Here is a 21,609-nt window from a genome sequence, read left to right as displayed (position 1 = left end):
ATACAGTCCAGTGTCTTGAACAAAAACATCTGCCACTAAAAAAATAGAACACTGTAATACACGGAAGAAACTAAGTACATGATTAAGAAAATTAAGTAACAAAGGTCTGTGTAGCCTGAACTTTCTTCTGATAATTACACAAATAAAAACACCTCAGTCAATAATGAGATCTAGTCCCTCAACCTAGCAGTGAAGTAATATGTGGTTCTAGGATCAAATTTTCCTCTGTGATATTTTCATCTCCCTGTTTAAGCTTGAAGGCTAAAGCTGGAGAAATTGATTGTCAATGTAAAAAAAAAGTAAAACTGGAAGATTTGCCTCTGTATTGATGTAGCTATGCTGATAGAGAGACTTGTTAGATACAATACTCAGAGTCCACTTGTAGCTCAGTCTCTACAAGACATTTTGTAAACCTGACAACATCCTATATGGGTATTAGTTATGATGCTCATTTAGATTTGGAGTCAGTATTGTGTCTCCTATTGGAAAAAAAATATTATTATGAATACATGAACTGATTTTCTATGCAGCAGGTATTCTTGATGGTGTTCTGCAGATTGGCAAGATGACTCCAGTGCAGAGAACAATACACAGCCAAGCACACAGATACTCTTCTTGGCTCTGTTTGATGACAGTCTCAACAGAAGTGCCCCAACTTCTCCCCTTCTCCACTCCTCAAAAGTCTCAAGTGATTTTAATTCTGGTCTTTTCATCTTCTCGACAACCATTGTGCAAACAATATTATAACAGTTCTCTCTGGGTCTGGATGCCAAATAAATTTTTAAATGTTGTAGGGTAATGAGAAATGATTAGGGAGTTGGACAGAACCTTTCTGTAGATTGCTAGATGGACAGCAGTATGCTTACTCAAAATATGTGTATGTAATCTCTGGTCCAGGTCAGGTTCAGTCACAAAGTAGTCGTTAACATCAGAAATTTATGAGGAACTCCAATTTAGAAACTACCAGACATTTTTAACTATATATATGCCTAATGAAATCCACAGTATTGTAGGCAAGCACCTGAATCGGCGCAACAGGCTGTGTGTTGTAACACCCTTTTAAACTCAGCAGATGTGACCTTGGTTGACAATAATTAGCATAGAGACTTTTCCTCCAGCTACTGGAAATAAGCTTGTTCCTCAGTTCTCTGGATACCAGAATTCATCCCTGCTGAAAACGCAAGCTGCTGACTGATAACCAGGGCAGGCACCTCTTGTCAGAGATTGTGATCTCATGGTCAAGGGTAGCACAGTAAAAAAAAAACCCACAAGCCAAAACCTTACTATTGTTTTCAGAACACAAACCAGACACAACGCTTCGTTTCACTCTTTACCAATTCTTGAGAACGCTTTGTTTTTCTTTGTTCCCTGCCACTGAGACTTTACTTGTCCGACCTCCACGCTGGAAAGCACCACTCTAAACACCGAAAAGAAATTTCAAATCACACACTCCGATGATGATAAAGTATAGAAAATGTCTCCATTTACCGCCTTCGTGGCTACAACAAAACCAAGTTCTTCCCCCCGCCACTGGCCCAAGGGCGGCCCAGGACTTGGGCCGGGACGGTCCAAAGCCAGCCGAGAGGCGGTCGCGGTCCTCCCGGAGCGAGGTGCAGGTGGAGCTGGCGGCAGAAGCACCAAATCCTGCGTTAGGGCGGAAAGTCTGAGATCGCTGCTGTGTGATCGCCCCCGAAAACGCCCAGGGAAGCAGCAGCAGCAGCAGCAGCAGCAGCAGCAGCAGCAGCAAACGCCGCCGCCCCAGGCCGTGCTGGCGGGCGGGGGCCGGCGGGGCTCTGCGCTCCCCGGGCGCAGGGCGGGTGCCCTGGGCGGCAGCCGGGAGCCTGTTCCTGCCCTCGCGGTGTCGTCTGAGAAGGTGGGTGAATTTTTGGAGGGAAGAGAAACCGGCAGTCAGGAGGCAGGGGAAGGGGACGGGCTCCCCCGCAGCAGAGGCAGCGGCCAGCGCCGGGGCGGGGGCAGGAGCCCCGCGGGCCGCCGAGCGAGAGGGGCCGGCGGCGGGGCCCTGGGGCGGCGGCGCCTTGCCGGGCTGGGGGCGGCGGTCGCCCGCGGCGCTGGGACGGCCCCGGGGCCTGGCCGGGGATGGGCTGGAATGGGACGGGGCAGAAAGGAGGCCGTGCTAGGGCTCGGGGAAGCGATCGAGGCGAGCGGTAGCGGCGAGGCGGCACAGCCGCGCACAGCCCTGCCCTCCGGGAGGGCGCTGGATGGAGCGCCCCGCCGCGCCCGGGCCGCTGCCCAGGTAACCGGGGGAGCCCTGGGAGGAGCCCGGGGGGGGCGCAGCTGGCGCGGCGCGATGGCCCCAGCGCCCAGACGCCCTAATTGCCGCCGGCGGGGCCGCAGCGGCCGCCGGCTGCCGCTGTCGAAGCGAAGCGACGTCCGTGCGGGGGGAGGCCCGAAGGAGGGGCGCGGGCGGGGCGTGGGGCGCGGTGGTCTGATCGCGAACGGCTCCGGCTACGTAGACGAGGGGAGGGAGCGGCCTGCGAGCGGGGCAGACTCGCGTAAGAGACAAAAGCCCGGCACGGCCTCGCTGCTGCCGGAGGGGTCTTTTGTTGCCGCTTCTTCATCAGGGCTTGTGCGCTTTCCGCTGCCGCCCCCCCGCCCCGGCGCGCCTCTGCATCCAGCCGGGACGGGAATCGTGAGCAGGCGGCGGCTTCCGCCCGGCCCGGAGAGCGAGCGGCCCCCGCTCCCGTCCTCCTCGTCCACCAGTTGATCAAAGTTCGGCTGGGCCGAGGCGGGGAGCGGCCCTACCGCCCCCGCCAGCAGGGGCTGCCCGGACAGCGCTGCTCCGTCCCCGCTCCCTCCGGCGGCGTGTAGTGAAGTGGGAAGGAGCGGACACCTCCCGCCTCTCCCCGCTTGCCCTCTCCTCCCCGCGGCTGGGGCTCTGGATAGGAGGAGCCGGAGGAAGAGGAAGATGACGAGTGGGTGCAATTAGCCTAACAAGGGACGGGCGGCGGAGGCGGCAGCGTCCCCGCGCCGAGGACTGACACATCTGCTCTCTCTCCTCCTCCAGCCATGAAGGCAGAAGCCGGAGAGCGTAGCTGAAGCCCAGGGTCGTCCCGGTGCTCTTCCCTATGGCAACCGCGTGAAGGGGCCGACCCCCGTTCCCCGGCGGCGGGGCTGGGCTGGCCGAGCCTCGCCTGGCGTGCGCGAGTGGCTCTGGCGTCGGCTCCCTCCTCCCGTCCTTTCCCTTCCCCGATGTGGGCTCCAGAGGATTTGCGCCTCCTTTGTAACCGGGAATGAAATAATGGCGACCCGGTGGGCAGCGGGGCCACCCGGCGGAGATGGAGACACCGAGCCCCCTCCGGGCGGCGGCAGCGGCGCCGGCGGCCAGGTAGGAACGGCGGAGGCGGGCGGGGCGCGGGCCGGGCCGGGCGGCCGCCTCCCGCCGCGGGGAACGGCTTGGCTGGAGCGGGCTTAATGGCCGCTCCCTCCGCTCTCCCTCCCTCCCACTCTTCCTGCCCGCCCCGGAGTTGCTGGGAGTTGGACGCTGGGAGTGGTGCGGTTCCCCAGCAGCGGAGGGGCGGCAGCCGCCCGGCCGAGCGCTCCCCGCGCTCTCGGGGCACCGCTCCCGGGCCAGGAGGCGGCGGCGCCTTCGCTGCTTCGCGGGCCGGGCGGTGGCTCCGCTTCCCGCCCCGCGGAGCCGCCGCCGCCCTCGCCCTCGGGCCGGAGGCTCCCCCGGGCCGCCCCTCGGGCCCCTGGCCCCCCCGGCCCCGCGGGCAGAGCGCGGCGTGTCGCTCCCACGCCCAACCTGCCCGTCCCGAGGAGCGCTTCCCTGGGCGCTCGGGCGTACGGCTTCGTCCCTGTCACATTCCAGTCGTGATTTTTAGTAGAAATAAGGCTCTGGCCTCTGTCTGTTTGTACCCAGTGCTCGCCACTCTCCTGTCTATATCCACAGCCGCTTACATTAAAGATATTTCTATCCATAGCATTTGTTGCCGGAGCGATCCTCTGCGTGTTTAGTTCAGAAACTTAATAGCATATCCTATGGTGGCACCATTGCGTGTTTTGACTTGCAAGACAAAAGTTTTTAACGCAGAACCGTGTCTGATCCTTCTGTGCTTCCTATTAATAGTAATGGCTCTGAAACAACAGTTAACTTTAGATTCAACAAAATACATGTAACAGCTTCAGTAGACTTGTTCTAAGATTTGTCTTAAACTGTTTACAAAGACAAACTTGATTTTGTATTTCTCAGAGTATGTATGTAGTGCTGAAGAAAAAGGTGATTTAAATCTGCATGGGGCTGTGAAATATATGCCCTTTATGCAGACATTCTCCCTTTTGTTTGCTGAAGCTGAACTACAGTTGGGTGATTTTTAGGCATACAGAACTTCAGTTTAAAAGTGTGGGTTGTGGTTTTTTTTTTATTTTGTATGTTTTGTTTTTTTTTCCTAGGACACTGAGTTTTAGTTTTCTGCTATCTTGAATTCACCCATTTGCCTTGGTTTGAAAGTGTCACATATGGTATTGTAGGATTTTCCTTTCTGATGTCGTCTCAGTTAAGAGGTTCCCACAGTCTCTTAAAGCCAGATGGGTTAGATGAGGATAAAATCGGAGTCTTAAGTAAGAGGACAGAAGATACTGAGACTTCGTGATAAAGCACGGCTGAAAAACAGTGGCATGTTTGGAGAACCTGTTCTTCAGTGTTGTTCAGACAGTATGTGAAGAAGGAGAAAACTGCATGTCTGAGGGTGAAAATTAGTATCTGCTTTTTAATTCTGTCACACTGAAACTTCTGGTCTTTGGCTCTGACCCGTGTCAAAATCTACCTCTGCCTGTGATGGTAAGCCTTAACAAGGCCTGTGGCACTATTTGAGCTCATCATGTTAAAGCTATCTAATTGAGGACTACTAATAGGCATGGAATTGCAAAATGGACTGCTCTGCCTGTTGTTTTGCCAGGTACTTACATGTTGGAGTTAAAATGTAACTGGTAGAAAACAGGCGCTGGGACCTGTGATTGCCTTAATCACAGCAGGCCTGATGTAATCTTTGCTTGAACTTAGGCAGCCCTGGTGAATGTCTGATCAAGGTTGCAGTGAGCTCTCAGTTGCCTTCATGTAATATTGCTGCATGTCTTCAAGTTCAATATATTTTCTTACCAGTTTGCTTTCATAGATTTGTGTAAAATGCCAAGAGACTGAGGATTTGTGGCATGACACCTGCTCTCTAACTTGGTTTGATGGAATAGTTACTGTGTACAGTGCTTCGTGTGCTATCTTTGAACAAATCCCTTTAATTGAAGTCTCTCATGTTTGTATTTGAAGTGTAAGAACGGCTTTTCTGTTTAAAAGATCGGAAAACAACATTAATGAAAACAATTACTAAAAAAAGGACTTCAGGTTTTTAAAAAAATTGCTGCAGTTACAGGGGTTTATAGTATTCTAATACTGATGTGCAAGGTATTAACAGTTTTGGGCAATTGTTAATTTCCCAAAATTATGTTTTTGGGACACTGGATCCCATATGGTGTTTGCATTATAATGCAGTATTTAAGTAATCTACATTTTATGTTTAGGTATAGATATCTACATACAACAGGTTGTCACAAGGAAGACTCCAGGCATAGCTGTTGTTCACCAGTCAAGGGAGTTGCAGCAGAAATGAAGACTTTTAATCAGTTTAAAATTTTGGAAACGTAGTCACCAAGATTTGAGCAAGAACTGAAAAATTTGTCCTCTAGCTTCAAGAGCAATGGTCAGACTAAGAAAGGGAATATATGACTGAGAAGTGGTGCTTCTGTAGATCTTTGTGTACACAGGTAGAGGAATACAAGACATGCGATTTGAGTCCTGTGAATACCGCTGCAAATGGTGGTCAATAATTGTGTTTTGTTTTGGACATCTGCCTACTCTGATTAAGTTCTGTTTGGTTATGCCTTGCCAAGCTTTCTATTTTTATTTTCACTTTTTTTTTTTTTTTTTGTTTGTTTGTTTGTTTGTTTTCCCTTTTACACTGTACCTGGTGGTCTTTCTCAGTTCAGAACCCCTTCACTGAAACACTTGTTGGGAACAAAGATTGCACGTTGAGGCTTGCAGGCTCTGTCTGAATGTGGAGTGCCTGTTCAAAGGGACAGGTCACATATTCCGGGCTCCTGGGGGAGCTGGCAGGGAAGGCCAGGGACTCTGAGGGCTGTTTGCCATGCTGTTTGAAATTTGACACACATTTACAAATGGAAGAATTGCTGGGCTTGTGTTCATGAGGAGAGATAAGTGAGAGCGTGTTCTTTCTGGCTTTTAGATTAATAAGCATTGGCTATCTCTGTTCTGTCAGGTTGTAGCGGTATTTTTCTGGGGAGTTTTATCCCTGCTGAGGTACAGGCAGTACTGCTTCAGTCACAACATCCCACCTCCAGGCCTGTCGGGATTCCAGCCTGGAACTGGTGTCTTTGTTAGTGCAAATTTAATTTCCCACCCTTTGCCTAGAAAGGCACAATAAAAAGTGCTCCTATTTTTTTTTTTTTTTTTTCCGTTCCTACTGTTTTGCATTTAAAAAAGTGCTGTGTCTCTTTGTGGTATAGTTCACTGTTAATCTGTATTAAAAATACTTCCTGAATATTAAATGCAGGTTGAAGAAAATACTAAGCACAGTGTGTGTGGCCTTAAAAGCCAAATTTTAATTCTTAATAATACTACTTCCTCAGTTTATGAATACAAAAATTAATATTAAAAACACTTTATCAAATAATCCTGTTAAGACTGATATTTTTCTTTTGGTTTTCCTACATGTTTTTGTTTTGCTTAGCAGGCAAGTTGTTAGGGATAGTGAACAGTCTTATGTGATTCCCAAGACTTCTGTATTTGTCAAAAGTTAGGAATATATTTCCAAAGACTTCTGTTAAAAAAAAAAAAAAAAAAAAAAGTTTATCACTACTTGCTTTGTAATCACAACTGTTCAATTTCAGAGAAGAAAACCCCACAATATTCTTACTCCTGCCCCTTATCAGAGAGAGTGCAACTGCATAAACTGGAGAGAAGCATGTGCTGGGTTAGGAACCAGAGAAGGGCAGTGATGGCACTAAAAATAGAAAATCATTTGCCTTCTCACTAACAATAATGAATAGATCGTTTACTATTTTAACAGCCCGGTTGGGAGGACATTGGTAAACTTCAAGTGGTGACTCCCAGGTGTCACATCTCTCCACTGTCAGAGCGGAATGTCAGTCTTTGTAATTGTGCCTGTAAACATGTGAACTGCTTTGGAACTCTCTGTCGTTGGGTATTGATGCTTTTTCTATGCCTGATACTCAGGTGCTGGAAGGTTTAATCGTAATGTTAAAGATCAGAATTAGCAAAATACATTTGTACAATTTTATATGTCAAATAGTATGCAGTACTGGTTGTTAGAAGTGTACTTTACTTAGGGTGATAGAGAATTCTGCACAAAGCTTTTATTTAATAAATTCGGTATAAATACGAGCCCTACCAGGAGTTTTGGTTGCAGCTGTTCAAAAAGCTTGAGTCAAATCCTGTTTAATCATGCAAGCATAATGCTGACTTCTGCTCTGATTTATGTCAGCATAAGCCTAGGATAATTTGACAAAACATGGACCTCTTCCATGAAGAAATGTTATGTATTTAATAAGTGTAATATGAAGCAGGAAGTAGTTCCTTCAAGAAAAGGAAGGTGTCTGCCTTCTAAAGTAACTGCATTTAATATGTTTTTCTAAAGTGACTTCTTGCTTCCCAGTTATACAACTTTGTTAATGGTACCACTTTGGTATTACTTTCTGAAAAAAAATACTTTGGCAAGAAGAAATGCAATGGACTGAGAGTATCTTGAACTGTGTCTGTGTGAAATAGCTCCTCTTCCTGCATGTGAGTAATGCAGTATATGCATTATACAACTGAACTTTTTTCTTTAACACATTTGACAAACATCAAAGCACTAAGTTGACTTTCTTATCTGTTTAAGCTATTTTTAATGTTTTTTATTAAGGTGCAAAAATAGCGTCTGCTACTTCAGATATATTATTTAATGTCATTTGTATTTACTTACATGTAAAAACAATTGAGAGAACGGTTGGGGGAGAGGAGCTATTTCATCTCACACACTGTATGCATTTGTGGTCTTGGCCCTCTTGTATCTTTGAAAACATCTTACTGCAGGTGGGTCACCAAATCAAAACTGAACAGCATGGGCTCTGAAAAGAGTAAAAGCTGGTATTTTTTTTCTTTAATTCTCTGACTAAAGAGACATATACATATGTGGCTCTGTAAATGAGGATTATAATATCAACACGTGCAACCTGTGAGCCTTACTAAAAGAAAAAAATTATCTTTCCAAGGAAGTCTAAATAGCAGTGTTAGACTAAGTGTTAGGAATATATACTGGTGCTTTGTAGCTGATGTTTCAGGGTTTTTTTCTGATAACAACTGGAAGAAAAAATAGAGGTGTTCTAGCATTCAGAGGCTGTGTGCTGTTCTTCCTTGCAGCTGTTTGTGTGCTAAATTGCATAGAATAGAAAGCAGATATAAAAAACTATGAAATAATGTTAAATGAAACAAGATTTATTTCATGTGCTTAACAGGAGTCATTGGAGTCAACAGGAGTCATCATGTGTTTTAAAACACATGAGTTAGCCCTGGTGTAAATGTTGAGGCTTCCAAACTGCATTGAAACAGTCTGAATTGACAGTGCACCAGAAGTCAGTCTGGTGGTCTGTTAGATACAATTCCATGATTGTGGAAGCTGTCAGAGCCTATGATCTCGTCAAAACCTTGAACTTAAGGCCTTGCTACAGAGGAAGTGTTTGTCTACCTGCCACAATAGATAATGGATATATACTAAAAATACGTTTTGCTAAGCATAGTACCCAGCCAGTGGATGCGAGTTATGCTGTCTGGTCAGGTTGATTCCTTTCTACAGAAGTCTTGTAACACTTTGCCTGTTTATAATATGAAATGTAGATTATTGTAAATGCTGTGCTTTTCTGCTGTCCAAATCCTTCTTATGTACAGTTCATGGTATTTTTTGCCCATCACCCAGTAGTAGGCACACACTGTAGAAGTATAATGGGTGGGAGCAGTGACATCAAACAAGCTTTGATGGTGTTCATATCAGAGGCCTGACACATCTTGTAAACCTGAAAGTGCATAATTTTAGAGTTGCAAGGTGGGATTAAGCTGTTTTATGTACACAGTCCCTGAGTACATAAAGGTTATTTAATGAGAAGGCTTCCTCTGAGGTGTGTTTTGCATTTTTGTTGTTTTTTGTTTTGTTTCTTTTATTAAACCGTGGTGAAATGCAATTTTCATTTACTCTAGTTAGATGGGAACTCTGCCCTCTCTCTGTTTTGTTGTTTACTTTGGTAAACAGGGAAACAATTTTCTGAGTTTACTGTTTGATGACTGCTGCTGGATTTGAAGAGAACTCTTCTGGGGAGGTGATGTATAGTTTAGTGATTAGATCACTTGGTAATAGGATGGTAAAGATTAGGCACAACTGTGTGCTTTGTTCTCTGCATCTCTGTGCTGGGGGTCTAGAGCTACTGCAGTTTTCTGTACTAGTGTACCCTGTTGTTCTGTATGCCAGGGGGTTGTGTTCAGCAGAAAGTGTTGCTGCTTTATATTTTCTCTTCTAGATTTTTGCACTGAAAACTTGTAGATCAGAATTGTTTTAGTGAAACCTTGGGATCTATTGCTGCAGCTCTCTACAGCCTGTGTGAGAGAGCCTGAGATAAATCATGTTAGTAAATATTTGGTGCTCGGCATGAGAGGTTCTGTGTGGGCATTCTGGAAAAACACAAACGACTGTTTAGATTTTGACTCTGGCTTGCAACCATGAGTATACACCTTTGGGAGTGTAGGTAGTGGCTTATTTTTGTTCTAAATTTCTTGATTTCCATTTGCCAGCAGCTGCTGCTTTGGTGAGAGTGAATGAGGTGCCTCCTTAGAGGACATGGCTAATTACAGATTGTCTGTTGGTGGAGGGGGGCACTCTGAGATAGACATTTTCTTTCATGTGTGTGTCATTTGCATAATGTGTTAGGACACACAGTATGGACTGCATTAAGCACTAGCAAATATGCTGTAGGGAATAATCTTGCACTGGCATCACTGAGTTGGCTGTATAACATAATCTTCCATATTTTAAATTTTGAGGTTTATATTTGTCTGCTTGAAGGGCCAAGGACAAGAAATTAAATAGAAAACTATTGAGGAGAGAGATTTTAAATGCTTCTGAGTAACAGTTGCAGTTGATACAAATAGGTTGAAAAGAGAAACCTGAACTTGCATGGGGTTTTTGTTTTTTGGTCTGAGTTTTTGTTTTTTCTTGGTTGGCTTTTTTGTGGTGTTTGTGGTTTTTTTGTGAGGGGGCATTATTTGTTTTCATTTTTTTTACCTAATGGAAATGGCAGTGTGCCCTCCTATTTGTATGTATGTATATCTCTTTGTACACTTTGATGAAATACTATTTCTTATTTAAACTTTTTTTGCAAATCACTGCCCCTTTAAAGGAATGTATTTTGTTCTCTTCTAGTTGAGTTTTTCATCTAAATGTTTGGGGCTTTTTGTGTTGTGAAGTTTGAGACATAAGAGAGTGAACAATCCTGTAATAAAAAAAAGTTTTAAAAAAATTAAAGCTTCTTAAATTTTTTTAAATGTTAGTGTTGAATATCTGTGTAATTGCCTTAGTCTAAGTGCAAGGGCAGAAAAGACTAAAATTCAAATGCTGATGTGATTTAAAACTTCCAAGGTGAATAGGGGTCTTGGATACAACTTGTTCTGTCTGTGGGATGAGCTGAAAGAGAATCTTTTAAACTCATGAATCCCTTACAGATCACTTGGCTTGTGGCAGACAGAGTCTGCTCAGTGATATGTTCACAGCATTGAGGTGAACTCCGTAATTTTGAAAACTAAAACTGAGTTCAGTCTACAACTTAAGTTGCAGTTTTATACTGGAAAACTACACAGGCAGAGATGTTGTTCAAAAACTAGTTTAGGGAGCTAAAGTCATGGGGATTTCAAAACCATAACACAATTACAACAAAATGTATTTTTTGATGAAAATACAACATTATAACTTGTTCAAGGTCTGTCCTGATGTAATAGAATGTGGATGGGGTTGATTGCCTAAGAAGCTTGACAGATATTTAAATACAATTCTTCCATTAGAGTCTATGGGAGTTTAGACGCGTTTAAATGTATGTCCTCAGTTCCATAATTTTTAAAAGGGCTAGAGGTCAGTCAGTGCTTGCAGGAGTATGCATAGCTGTCAAAATTTCTTTTTGATGCAAGAATTGAGAATGGAAACATTTTGTTGTTCTTTTTGGTCATCAAAAGAAGAAGCAGGTCTAGTATGTACTCCTCAAGCAGGTGACTTACCTGTGGCCTCGGACCTGTTTTTTGTAAGATAAAGATTTGGTTAGGGTTATCTCCAAAAGAAATGCTGCAGTTTTCATGTAACAAGCTGGTACATTGCACTACATGCTTTGTTATTGTTGTGCTTTTCCTCTCAGCTCTCTAATTTTGATGCAACTTTAATAGGGAGCCTGTGACTCCAGTGAAAAGTATTCCCATGTATAGCCGCAAACATTTCTTATTCATCAATGGCTGTAAAATCTGACTTGTTCCTTCTTGCATGCATTTTAAAATTTTATTATCCTCAATCACCATGGTAAAAGGTGAGTAAGTAAACTTTGCCCAGAGTAATCAATTTTCATGGCAGTTTTACTGGCCTTCTGCTTCATTCTCTGTACTTACACTGTTAATGTACGGGTCTGTCTAAATACAGTCTCACATTGTCTGTATGCTTTAGTTATTTTCTTAAAATATATTGGAGAAGTTGCTTTGGAGCTGCTTGTGAGGTGGGATTTAAACACAAATCTTTTCTTAAGGAAAGAAGAATGAATGGCATGTGTGCCGCTCTGAGGATATTAAAGTTTTCCATCTTGCCAAATTACCAATAATATGAAAGTTGGAAGAGTCAAACAAGTGAACGTGAATAACCTTCAGTATTCCTTGCAATCTGTGCATCTGAATCAGATGCTGAGTAATTCAATAGCAGTAAGTAGTTTGGAAAGCTGGTATTCTGAACCTGATGTCATGGAGGTGATCTTACAAGCTCATTGCTTGCATCTCTTTTTGTTAGCATTTTCATTTTTTTAAAACATGAGAAGTAGTATTCCTGCTTTTTAAAAATACTGCATACAGAACCAAAATGGTCCTTGTAGCTTAGTCTGTGCAACAAAGGGCTTTTTCTGTATGGAAGTGTTATGGAACATTATGTTGTATAATGGAAGCTGGCCAATACAAGTAGCATTTTGTAGCCCATGCCCTTTAGGTGTTGCTTTTCATGAGTTCAAAACTAGATGGTTTTGAGTAATTTTCTCTCCATTTGCACTGTGACTGAGGCTATGATTCAGCTGTATATCTAAACAGGTCTGGTAACTGCTGTTTTTAGTAGTTTAATGGCAATGGAGAGATAAAAGTGCTTCTTTTGTTATCTTTGTAGAGAACTTTTGCCTGCTGAGTTATTCAGATTAGTGAAGATGAATTGTCTGTGAAGAACTGCTGAAGGACTTTCCTCAGCACTAGTCAATACAAAATGTGTGTAAGTGTCATAGCATTATGTCACATATTAAATACTGAGGAGTAATGATTAACCAGGAGCTCATGTATGAAATCTTAAATGCTCTGGTAGGTAACTCCAGGGATTAAACAGCACCTTAATGCTTGGTGTTATTAAAAAGAGCAAATTGTCATCCATTTCATAATAATTTTGAACAGACAGTGTTTTCTGTAATGCCTCAATATATAAATTCATAGTGCACGTGGAGCTGGTGTGTCTAGGTCCCATCTCTTCATTTTTCCCCATGTCAAAAACAATACAGTAGAGCCAGAAAAGTTGTGGAGATGGGCTAACTATGGTAATTGAATATATGGAGTTGTTTCTGTGTCAAAAGTGAAAAAGGAAGCTAGGACTTGGCAGTTTGGGAGAGAGGAGACTAGAGACAGGTGATGTTGAGATGTAGTTTTCTCCATCTTCATCTTGAATTTCTATGGATCAGCTCTTTACTATCTACACCAAGAACTTGGAGGTGTCAAGTGAGCATGGTGGGGTGAGAACAAGCAAAAGGAGATGGTCCTTTGTATAAAAATTAATTAAACTTGTTAATCTGCACCTTAATATTTTGGAAGCTAAAAGCATGGATATATTTTTTGAAAGAGCAGTACTTTCAGAGTTACTTAGTACCCTTGTAGTGCAATGAATTATGGATTTGTGAATGATTAAAACAGGGAGGATAGTCTAGTGGTGCTTGTATCTGTGTTCTTTCCTAATTATTCACAGCTATCTGCATTTGGTCACTGTGCGGGCTGGGCTAGTTGGATCTTCAATTTGATCTATGGGTGTTCTTACACGTTGCAGTGCTGATACCATAATAGCTCATCAGGATTTCTTCTGCTTTCAGGAGTTTCTGTACCAGGCCTGATGAAACAAGGCAGCTGTTGGTGATAGGAGTTTTTCAGATATTCAGGACTGGACCTATTTTTGCTCCTTGAAGATACCAAACTTATGCCTTTGGTTTTACTTGCTTTTGTTAAAGTTGTTGCATCATATGGGTCTAATGTTCTCCTGTTTTAATAAGCTGAAATGAGATGCACCATTGCCTGCTTCTGTGTTCATTCTTCTCTGTCCCCCCTCCCAGATGAAGGAGAGCTCAAGGTGATTGTACACACAAGTTGCATATGCTGTCATACTTTTCTACTTGTTTGCAGTCAGACAAGTGCTTTTTTTTGCCTATAAAACAGTTTTCTGTGCCACCTTTTCAGTGGACTGCATTACACTGCAGGGCTTAATTTTTGATTCCAATCAAATAAGACCAATTTTTGGTCTTATTGCAGCAGCAAACTCAGTAAACCACTTAGATTCTGTGGAAAACTTTCTCCTTTTGTGGTGAATCATGCTGCTGGGACTTCTGTTTGCTGTGGAATAGTTACTCCTCTTTCACTCCATTTCTACAGCTCAAGGGAAGGAAATAGCATTTTCAGAGGCTATGCAGCAAGCTACATAGCTCCAAAGGGGCGGGACTGGGTGATGTACAGATAGGGAAAGGACTGGAGGGAGCAGCTTCATTTGGCAAAATGAAACTTCTTCCCTTTAGCAGTCCTGAAAATCATTTATCCAGAAGGTAAGGAAAAAAAAGGTAAACTACCTAAACAACTGGGAAATGAGATGACCACAAAAATAGTTTTGTTGAGTTGGGGTTCTTGTCTTTTGTGGGAGGGTAGACAAATAACCTCCACCCTCCAAAACTATTTTAAAGCTAGATCTAAAGTGTTAAAAGGCATTTGTGGCTAAGATGGTTTCTGCTCCTGTAATCAGTGATTCATGACTGAGAAACTAAATTATTTAATGTGAGTGAGTAGAGACAGTGGTAATATTAGACAGTTACTCAGCAAGGCGTGTTCAGGGTAAACAGTCCTCACTGGTAAGTTTGTCTGTGGAGAATCATTTTTTCCTTGTTTCATTACAATCAGGGACTTGGATAAACTTAGGAAAAAATCTTGTATTCAGTTAAGAATTCAGTGATGCCTGTTTATCACAGTATCCTGGTGTGAGTTTTTTTGGGGAAAAGATTCTCCCCTTGTAACTCACTCAGTGTGTTAACCTTTATACATTTCATGGCCAGCATTCAGTGGCTTAAATTTTGGATGATGTGTCAGTGGTGTAATGGTTGTGTATAAGCTTCTTTGCTGTTCACAATGGGAATCTGAAGTTTGGAAACAGAATTTTTTTCTGTGTTAGATTCTGTGTCTGCCATGAGGGAGGTGAAGCACAGACAACACAATCATCTTATTTTGGATAGTGCCAAAAAAGTGAATAATGATGTTTTTGCATGGTGTTTTTTTTTTTGTTTGTTTGCCGTTATTTTGTATGTTTTTTGGTGTTGTTTTGCTGTGTAGGTGAGGCGGTTTATTTGTGTTTTTGTTTTTTTTTTTTTTTTAAGTTACTGGATTTTTTAAAAATTTCAAACCATTAATACTACCAAATGAGTTAGGGGGAAGGCATTATGTGTGAGATTAAAACCAGGATTTGTGGGAGTAACTTGACCTTAAATTCAGTTAATGCTGTGGTGACTTCCCCTGCTTGGATAATCTGGTCTGTCAGATTTCTCTTTCCTGCTTAGGACCCAAGATACCTTAAGCTTTCATTCCTTGGAAAGTGCCTGCAGTCTTCCCTACTTTTGTAAGTAAGAAATCTGGGATTACAAGAATATGTCCTCAACTGAGTGTTGCTAACCTTCTCAAGGCATGGGGAACAGTGGTTGTCCTTTCTCTGTATCCTTTATCCCGTAGGGCAGTTGTTTCTTGTGGAACTTGATTTCTTTATTGCAGAGACACTTCTCATTTGGAAAAGAAATACCACTAGTTGCATTTTAGAATGACTCACTAGAGAAGGACCTTCCAATTTATTCTCACTGCTTAATAAGGCCTTTCTGGCCTACGTGCATATTTTTTCACAAGCCTGTTTGTCTCTGTTACCTTATTTACAAATGGCTGTTACAAAGTGGCAGTAGAGGCTTTACTTTTCCATTATATTGTTCTGTACTTTGAGTTCCAATGAGTTCTGAGAAGTTTCATTATATTTATTGTTTTAAATGATGGAAATCCAGACTATTTTTTTTATTTGTAAGTGGAGATTTGAAATGATAAAAAAAATATATGTCAGAAGATGTCTGGTTAATGTTAATAAAAGTTATTTTATAATCAGTGAAAAAATATTTGGTCTAATTTAAAATAGTAAAATGGGGGGAAAATTGCATTTATTCATACTTCATAAATAGACTGCATAAGTCCTTTCAGCTGGAGATGGTTCTGGACTTCAGCAGGCTTTGGATTCATGGTTCTGATAAATGATCCTTTGAAAAAAACCTTTAATTCTTTTGAAAATCAGTTGTACCTATTTTGTTCTTTAATGCTGACTGCTTTTTGTATTATGTGCTAGAATATAAATAAATAACTTGAATTGTATAATTTCTTCAAACCTTCTGTTGGGGAGATGAGTGTCAGGTTTAAGCAAAAATATCCCAAGCAACTAGCATTTTCTTCAATTATTAGAGTAAAAAGCCTACAAATACTAGTTCTTTGTATAGTGCAAGATCATATATGCTATAGAAAACCTGACATACTGTTACATATGAAGTCACAACATGAAAATATGAAGAATGTAAAAATAACCATATATTGAAACTAAACACAGTGGAAGTAGATACTTTTGTTTCAGGAACAAAAAGTTTGTCTTTTTATACAACTCCTTTATGCTTAAATTTAAAGTTTGAGAAAGCTTGTCTGTTTAAAGGAAATCTGTAAAGAATTAGGCCTGCTTTTTGAATGTCTGCAACTTCAAAGTGTTGTAGGTATGTCTCCAAAACCAGGCAGATAGAACTCTTTATTATGTCAAGTTGTGTATTTAAAAAATGTTAAATTCACAAGTTGTGAATGAAAAAAAATGTAAATTTAATCAAAAAGAAGAAAAAACCCGAAAATCTAAAGGAAATTCTTGAGCATCTTTCCATGGCAAGTCATGGACTGAAGTATAATTACACTTATCTGGTGTCCTTCCAGTATTAGCAGACTTTGCCTGTTTAAACAGAATTTTGTCTTCCTGGTGTGGTTTTGTTTTCTGTAGCTACGTGCAGGATTTTACCTAGAAACCACTGCTATACCTCCAGCAGTCTCTTTGGTGTTAGATCTATGAATTGAGCGTTTCTGGCCCTCTGAGAGCAATACTGAGGTGAATTTGTTCTTTTGTTTCCTCCTTCCTTCCATATACACATGTGATTATATGTTATAATTGTAAATGTTGTTGCTGAGGCCAAAAGTTTTAGAAAATTATGGCAATTACATGAACAGCATTGTTTCAGTACATTAAATGAGAATGACAGAGCAGGAGTAGATATACTTCTATACTTATGTTCAAAGTCCTATGTGCATGTTAGCAGGTGGTATTGCAGACTGTATTGGACATGAGCAGGTAGGGGATGATAGGGATTTGAGCTAGAATGTAGCACTTCACCAAAAATAGTCTGAACTTGATTTGCCTGCGGCTCAGATTTGTGTAGCTGCCATAAAATGCATTCTCGCTAATACCGGCACGGATTTAAAACCAGTTTTCACAGTGTTAGTGAATCATTGAGGTTGGAAGGCACTTCTGAAGACCATTCAATTCAGTAAACTGGAGCAGGCTGCCCAAGATGTGGGCAGATGTGGTGTCCAGGCTGGTTTTGACCACAAGCATGGAGACTCAGCAGGTTTTCTGGCAACATGTTTCAGTGTTGGATTATGCTTACAGTAAAATTTAGGGTGAGGGTGGTGATGTTTTTATGCGATTTCCTCTATTTCAGTTTGTTCCTGTGTGTCTTCTAATTTCCATCAACTTGGTCTCCAGCTGGACCTTTTCCTGTTGTTCATAACACCTTCAATTTCCAGTTCAGTTCACTGTTCGTTTTTATCTGGCCCATACTTCATTAGTTTGTCCATAAGAACATAATAGGAGACAGTGTCAAAAACCCTCCTGATGTCAGGGTATAAGAATACCTGCTGCCCTTCTCTCATCTACCAAGCCAGTCAACTTTACAAAAGGCCATCAGGCTGATTAAGTATGTTTTACTCTTGATAAATCTGCCTTCTTGCATGTTTGGAAGCCTTTTCTGTTGCCCTTCATGTCCAGTACCAGATGGAAGTCCAAGTGGGCTTTGGCATTCCTAGCCCCTATCACTGCATGCTTAGACAGTGTCTTTGTTTCTTATGGATCACCTGGATCATGCTTGTGATCCTTGTACACTCCCTTTTACGTTTGAGCTCAGAATCTTCTTTTTTTTCCGTGCAGGCCTCCTTCCACCTTTGCTTGATTCTTTGCACACTGGTAGGGACCATTCTTGAGCTTGTAGGAGGAGATCCATGAAAATCTACCAGCTCTCTTGGGCTCCTCTCCAGGACAGCCTCCTCTAAAATTCTTCCAAGCTGATCACTGGGCAGTCCTGTTCTGTGGAAGTCCAGGACTGTGAGTCTGTTACATGGCTTTGCTCTCTGCTCTCAGGGTCCTGAACCTTGTTGCTCACAATCACTGTAGCCAAGGTGGCCCCTGAACTTCATGTTCCCAAGAATTCTTCCTTTTCTGTAAATATGAGGTTTAGTAGATTGCCCGTTCCTTTTTGGAATCTCAGTCACCTGTGTCAGAAAGGAACTATTAGCACATTCTGGAAACCTACTGGATTGCTTGTGTTCTGCTGTGATGTTAATAAAATTATTAAAAAATGATAGATATTTTATTGCATATATTTTTGTGAATACCTTCTGAATTGGTCTTGTACAAGGTAAAGCCTTTACAGGCTGTTCACCAGGAACTTGTACAGGGGAATTAAATGCAGAGTAGAGGAAGTTTCATTAGAGGATTAATCTGTTTTGTCATAGGACATAATTTGAAAGCCAGGATATAAATTTAATAAGAAAAGCAGTGAAGAGGTTTGGAAAAGGATGGTTAAATAAAACTGCAACAAGAGCTTTCATTGCTGCAGTTAAGTAATTTTCAGGTACTATTGATGTCAGTTTCATTTATGGAATCTGGTTGAAGGTATTTGGGTAAGTTGTGCTATGTTCATATCTTGCTGCATCTTAGTGGAGTGCAGGTCTTCTGTCATGGTTTGACGCTGATATTTCATGCAAGCACACCCAGATCATGGAGCTTCTGCCATTTGACCTCAAGTTGGTGAATGGTGATTTTTTTAAAAAATAATTTCTCATTTGAAAGACAAGGTTAGGAAATACATTGTCCTTTTACAGACATAGTAAAAAATGAAAGCAAAAGCCTCCAGAAGAGAACCATATTTTTTTGCACAGGCTGATTGCTGTCAGTTATGTAATCAGGAGCTTGGCACATGTGCAGTAGCTTGTGATTGATGGGTCACACTGTGTGTACTCACACTTGGGACAAGACTGGTAAAATACATTCCTAAAATATACTGTGAGCTTAATACGATGTAAGGTGAAATTTTTGTTAAGGATCAAGACCTGCTGCTGGGTGAAAGAATGTTGTGTTGACACAAGGTAGACTTTGCTGAAATATAAACGACTCTGAATTTAATTCATGTGAGTTTGTTTGTTACGTAGTCAATAGTCAGCCTGTAGTTTTCTACTTACAAACCTCCTGCTTGCTTCTTGGTTTCTACTAGTGTGTTGCTTTTCCCACTATTCCACATAATCAACTATGCTTGTTTTTCTTTAAATTTCTTTTTGAATGTTGTGATTTTCTAGAACTTGTTTCCTAGGATTTTTTGGCTGTAATATTAGTACTCCCTTGAGTACTGACAGAAGTCTGATACCTGATATGTTATGATTGATTTAAGACTTGCTTGTTAAAATGGTATGGTTTTTTTAAATGGTAATTTCATTAAGTTTCAGTGGCATATTAATTTCAGGCTTTGAATATAGCTCTCACAGACTGTGTCAAACTTGTTGATGACATTTTGTGTGGTGTGTTCTTTTACATACAGAAAATGTGTTGGTGAGTGAACAGATTTTTAGTCTATTGGAATACACTGGCTCAGGTGGGTTTATGTACTGTATCCTAGGTTTGTGCACCTGAATTTCTGTCTCGGGTTGTTTATATCAGTCTTTAGTTAGTGAAAGTTTCTTCGAGATTTTAAGTGCTAGTACATTTATTCCATACTTACTTGGAGTCTTTAGAGTTAGAATTTTTTACTTTTTAATTAGTTCTGCACTGTAGCCCTGAACTTTTCAGTTAAAAAATAATAAAAAAATCCTTGAGCCTTTATTCTATCCGGCTTTTTTACACAGGGAACCTGTTGCTCATTAATGTACTTTGTGCTTAGTATTCAATATAGAGGTAAGTTTTTAATGTGTGACAGATTATTCATGTTCAGTTAAGTCTTTGTGTGCCTTTGTATGTTGTCAATCACACCTGACATGCATCTTAAAAATGAGGACCACTTTAATGCCCTCTCTCTCGCTTCTCACCCTGTCCTCTTCCTACTGAACTGTTAATTCCTCCCTTTCTGGGGTTTCTTTCCATTGTTCAGTGCGTGGCAAGACTTTCTCCTTTACTGAGTAGAAGACTTAAGAAAGGCCAGGGAATTACGTGCTGATTTTGCACCTCTGGAGGTCATTGTTCAAATACTTCAGTGAGGGGAAAAAAATTCGTATCAGTGTGAGTAGTGCTGCTGGTGTAATTGTTGTTGCTGTGCTTGTGTAGCATATCTGGTTGGCCATACTGTTGACAATGTTTGTAAACATTTGTGCTCTGTGATCTCTGAAGGTGTTGGTGTCGTTCCCAATCTGTTTGCCCTTGTGTTCCTCCCGGAAGACCATGCCCAGAGTTTGGCATGTCCTCGCTGCAGGACATGGAGGACTGGAGCGAGGGAAGGCGTTCAGGGCCTGGAGGGCCTGCCTGGACACGAGGCCACTGACAGCAGCTTGGCTCACCCGAGGCAGGGAAAGCTGAGGAGCAGCTGCATGGGGCCTTCAGCCTCTTGAAAGGGAAGGGATGACAAAATGGGTGTGGTAAGGGAAGCTTCAGGTCAAGGCAAGGAGAAAAAAACTTACTGTTTAGGTGGCTAAAAATTGGAACAGCTTGTGAGAGGTCCTGGAACCTTCCTCTTTGGGAGACTTCTGGGGCTTCACTGTGTGGAGACCTCTGTAGCCTTTAATCAGCAGGCTCCTGTGCCAGGGCTGTGGTTTTGTCCCTTTTCCTTGAAAAAAACGGTCTGGCCCACTGCATTGTAAAATGTCTTACTGATATGTCCTTTCTAATAAAAATGAGCTGTTTCTTAATATAGTTATGTGACGAAAAGGACACCTGCCTGGGCCTGTAGATGTCTTTAAAAAAATATAAATTAGATTCAATGCAAAACACTGGTGTGGGGCTTTTTTTCCTTTAATTTTTTTCCCCCCACTTGAGTCCTACCTGTATAATACCTTGTGAAAATTGTGTTTTCAGTATAAAGTAAAGCTCAGTAAAAGTGTACTAGTTTGGACTAGTCTGTTTTAGAGATTAAAGGTGTTTTAGGGATAAACAAAAAACCAGATGATGGATCTTGGTTTTAGGCCTGTCTCAAGAACTTCAATGAGATGACTGCAGAGGATGTGGCATTTCATCATCCAGAGTTTGTACTAGGGTGATGATTACGTCAAATTTACAGTTCCTCTTTATTGCCTAACTTTGGAGGATGAAATTTTGGTAAAGAAAATGGGAATCAGGTTTACTTTGTCTGGAGTGTTTTTTCTATGTGTTTCCTGTATTAACAGCTTTATTCAGGTTCAGTGCTCAGGAAAAATGAAGGTACAGATTTGCTTTCCAGAGTTCTCTTTCTTACTTTATCCTTACATTGGGGAGTTCCAGAGACTGTGTTTTAAAATCGGTTTTTGGGAACCTACTTTAACTTCTTGGGGTAAATAATTCTCTGCCAGGATCTTGGGAATAAGGAGTAGAAAAGATGGATCCGTGTGTTTCTAGGACTGATGAATCTGAAGGAAATGGTGGAGTTATGATTTAGGCCATTGTATCACAGCTACTTTGCTTGGCCTGTATTTATTAGTGAGATCAATGGATGTTACTGATTTCTGATAGCTCT

At 41.9% G+C, this 21,609-nt stretch overlaps 1 protein-coding gene and 1 long non-coding RNA gene across 10 annotated transcripts in view; one reads left to right on the top strand and one right to left on the bottom strand.

Moving 5' to 3' along the window:
• Positions 1-1,692: 1,692 nt before the first annotated feature.
• The window catches only part of ARHGAP21 (Rho GTPase activating protein 21), a 111,576-nt gene continuing 91,659 nt past the window's right edge, over positions 1,693-21,609 (top strand). For 2 of the 9 annotated variants that reach the window (XM_086861159.1, XM_086861141.1), the window contains exons 1-2: positions 2,324-2,933; positions 3,026-3,346. In XM_086861159.1, the coding sequence (XP_086717285.1) occupies positions 3,260-3,346 (87 nt within the window). In that variant the 5' untranslated portion in view covers positions 2,324-2,933; positions 3,026-3,259. Of the gene's footprint in view, positions 1,874-2,021; positions 2,255-2,291; positions 3,347-20,404; positions 20,562-21,609 lie in introns of those variants that run through there. The other 7 variants (XM_086861178.1, XM_086861144.1, XM_086861173.1 and 4 more) reach the window with 7 other exon arrangements.
• On the bottom strand, positions 14,933-21,575 carry LOC147655933 (uncharacterized). Its single transcript, XR_015278894.1, has 2 exons — positions 20,582-21,575; positions 14,933-18,190 (listed from the first exon to the last, which is right to left on the bottom strand). It is a non-coding gene; the product is annotated as an uncharacterized LOC147655933 (long non-coding RNA).

Source organism: Cyanistes caeruleus, chromosome 1 (genome assembly GCF_971803275.1).
Source record: "Cyanistes caeruleus chromosome 1, bCyaCae1.hap1.1, whole genome shotgun sequence".
Lineage (NCBI taxonomy): Eukaryota > Metazoa > Chordata > Aves > Passeriformes > Paridae > Cyanistes > Cyanistes caeruleus.
Note: the sequence above shows the minus strand (reverse complement) of the source record. Positions and strands in the feature narration are given on the sequence as shown.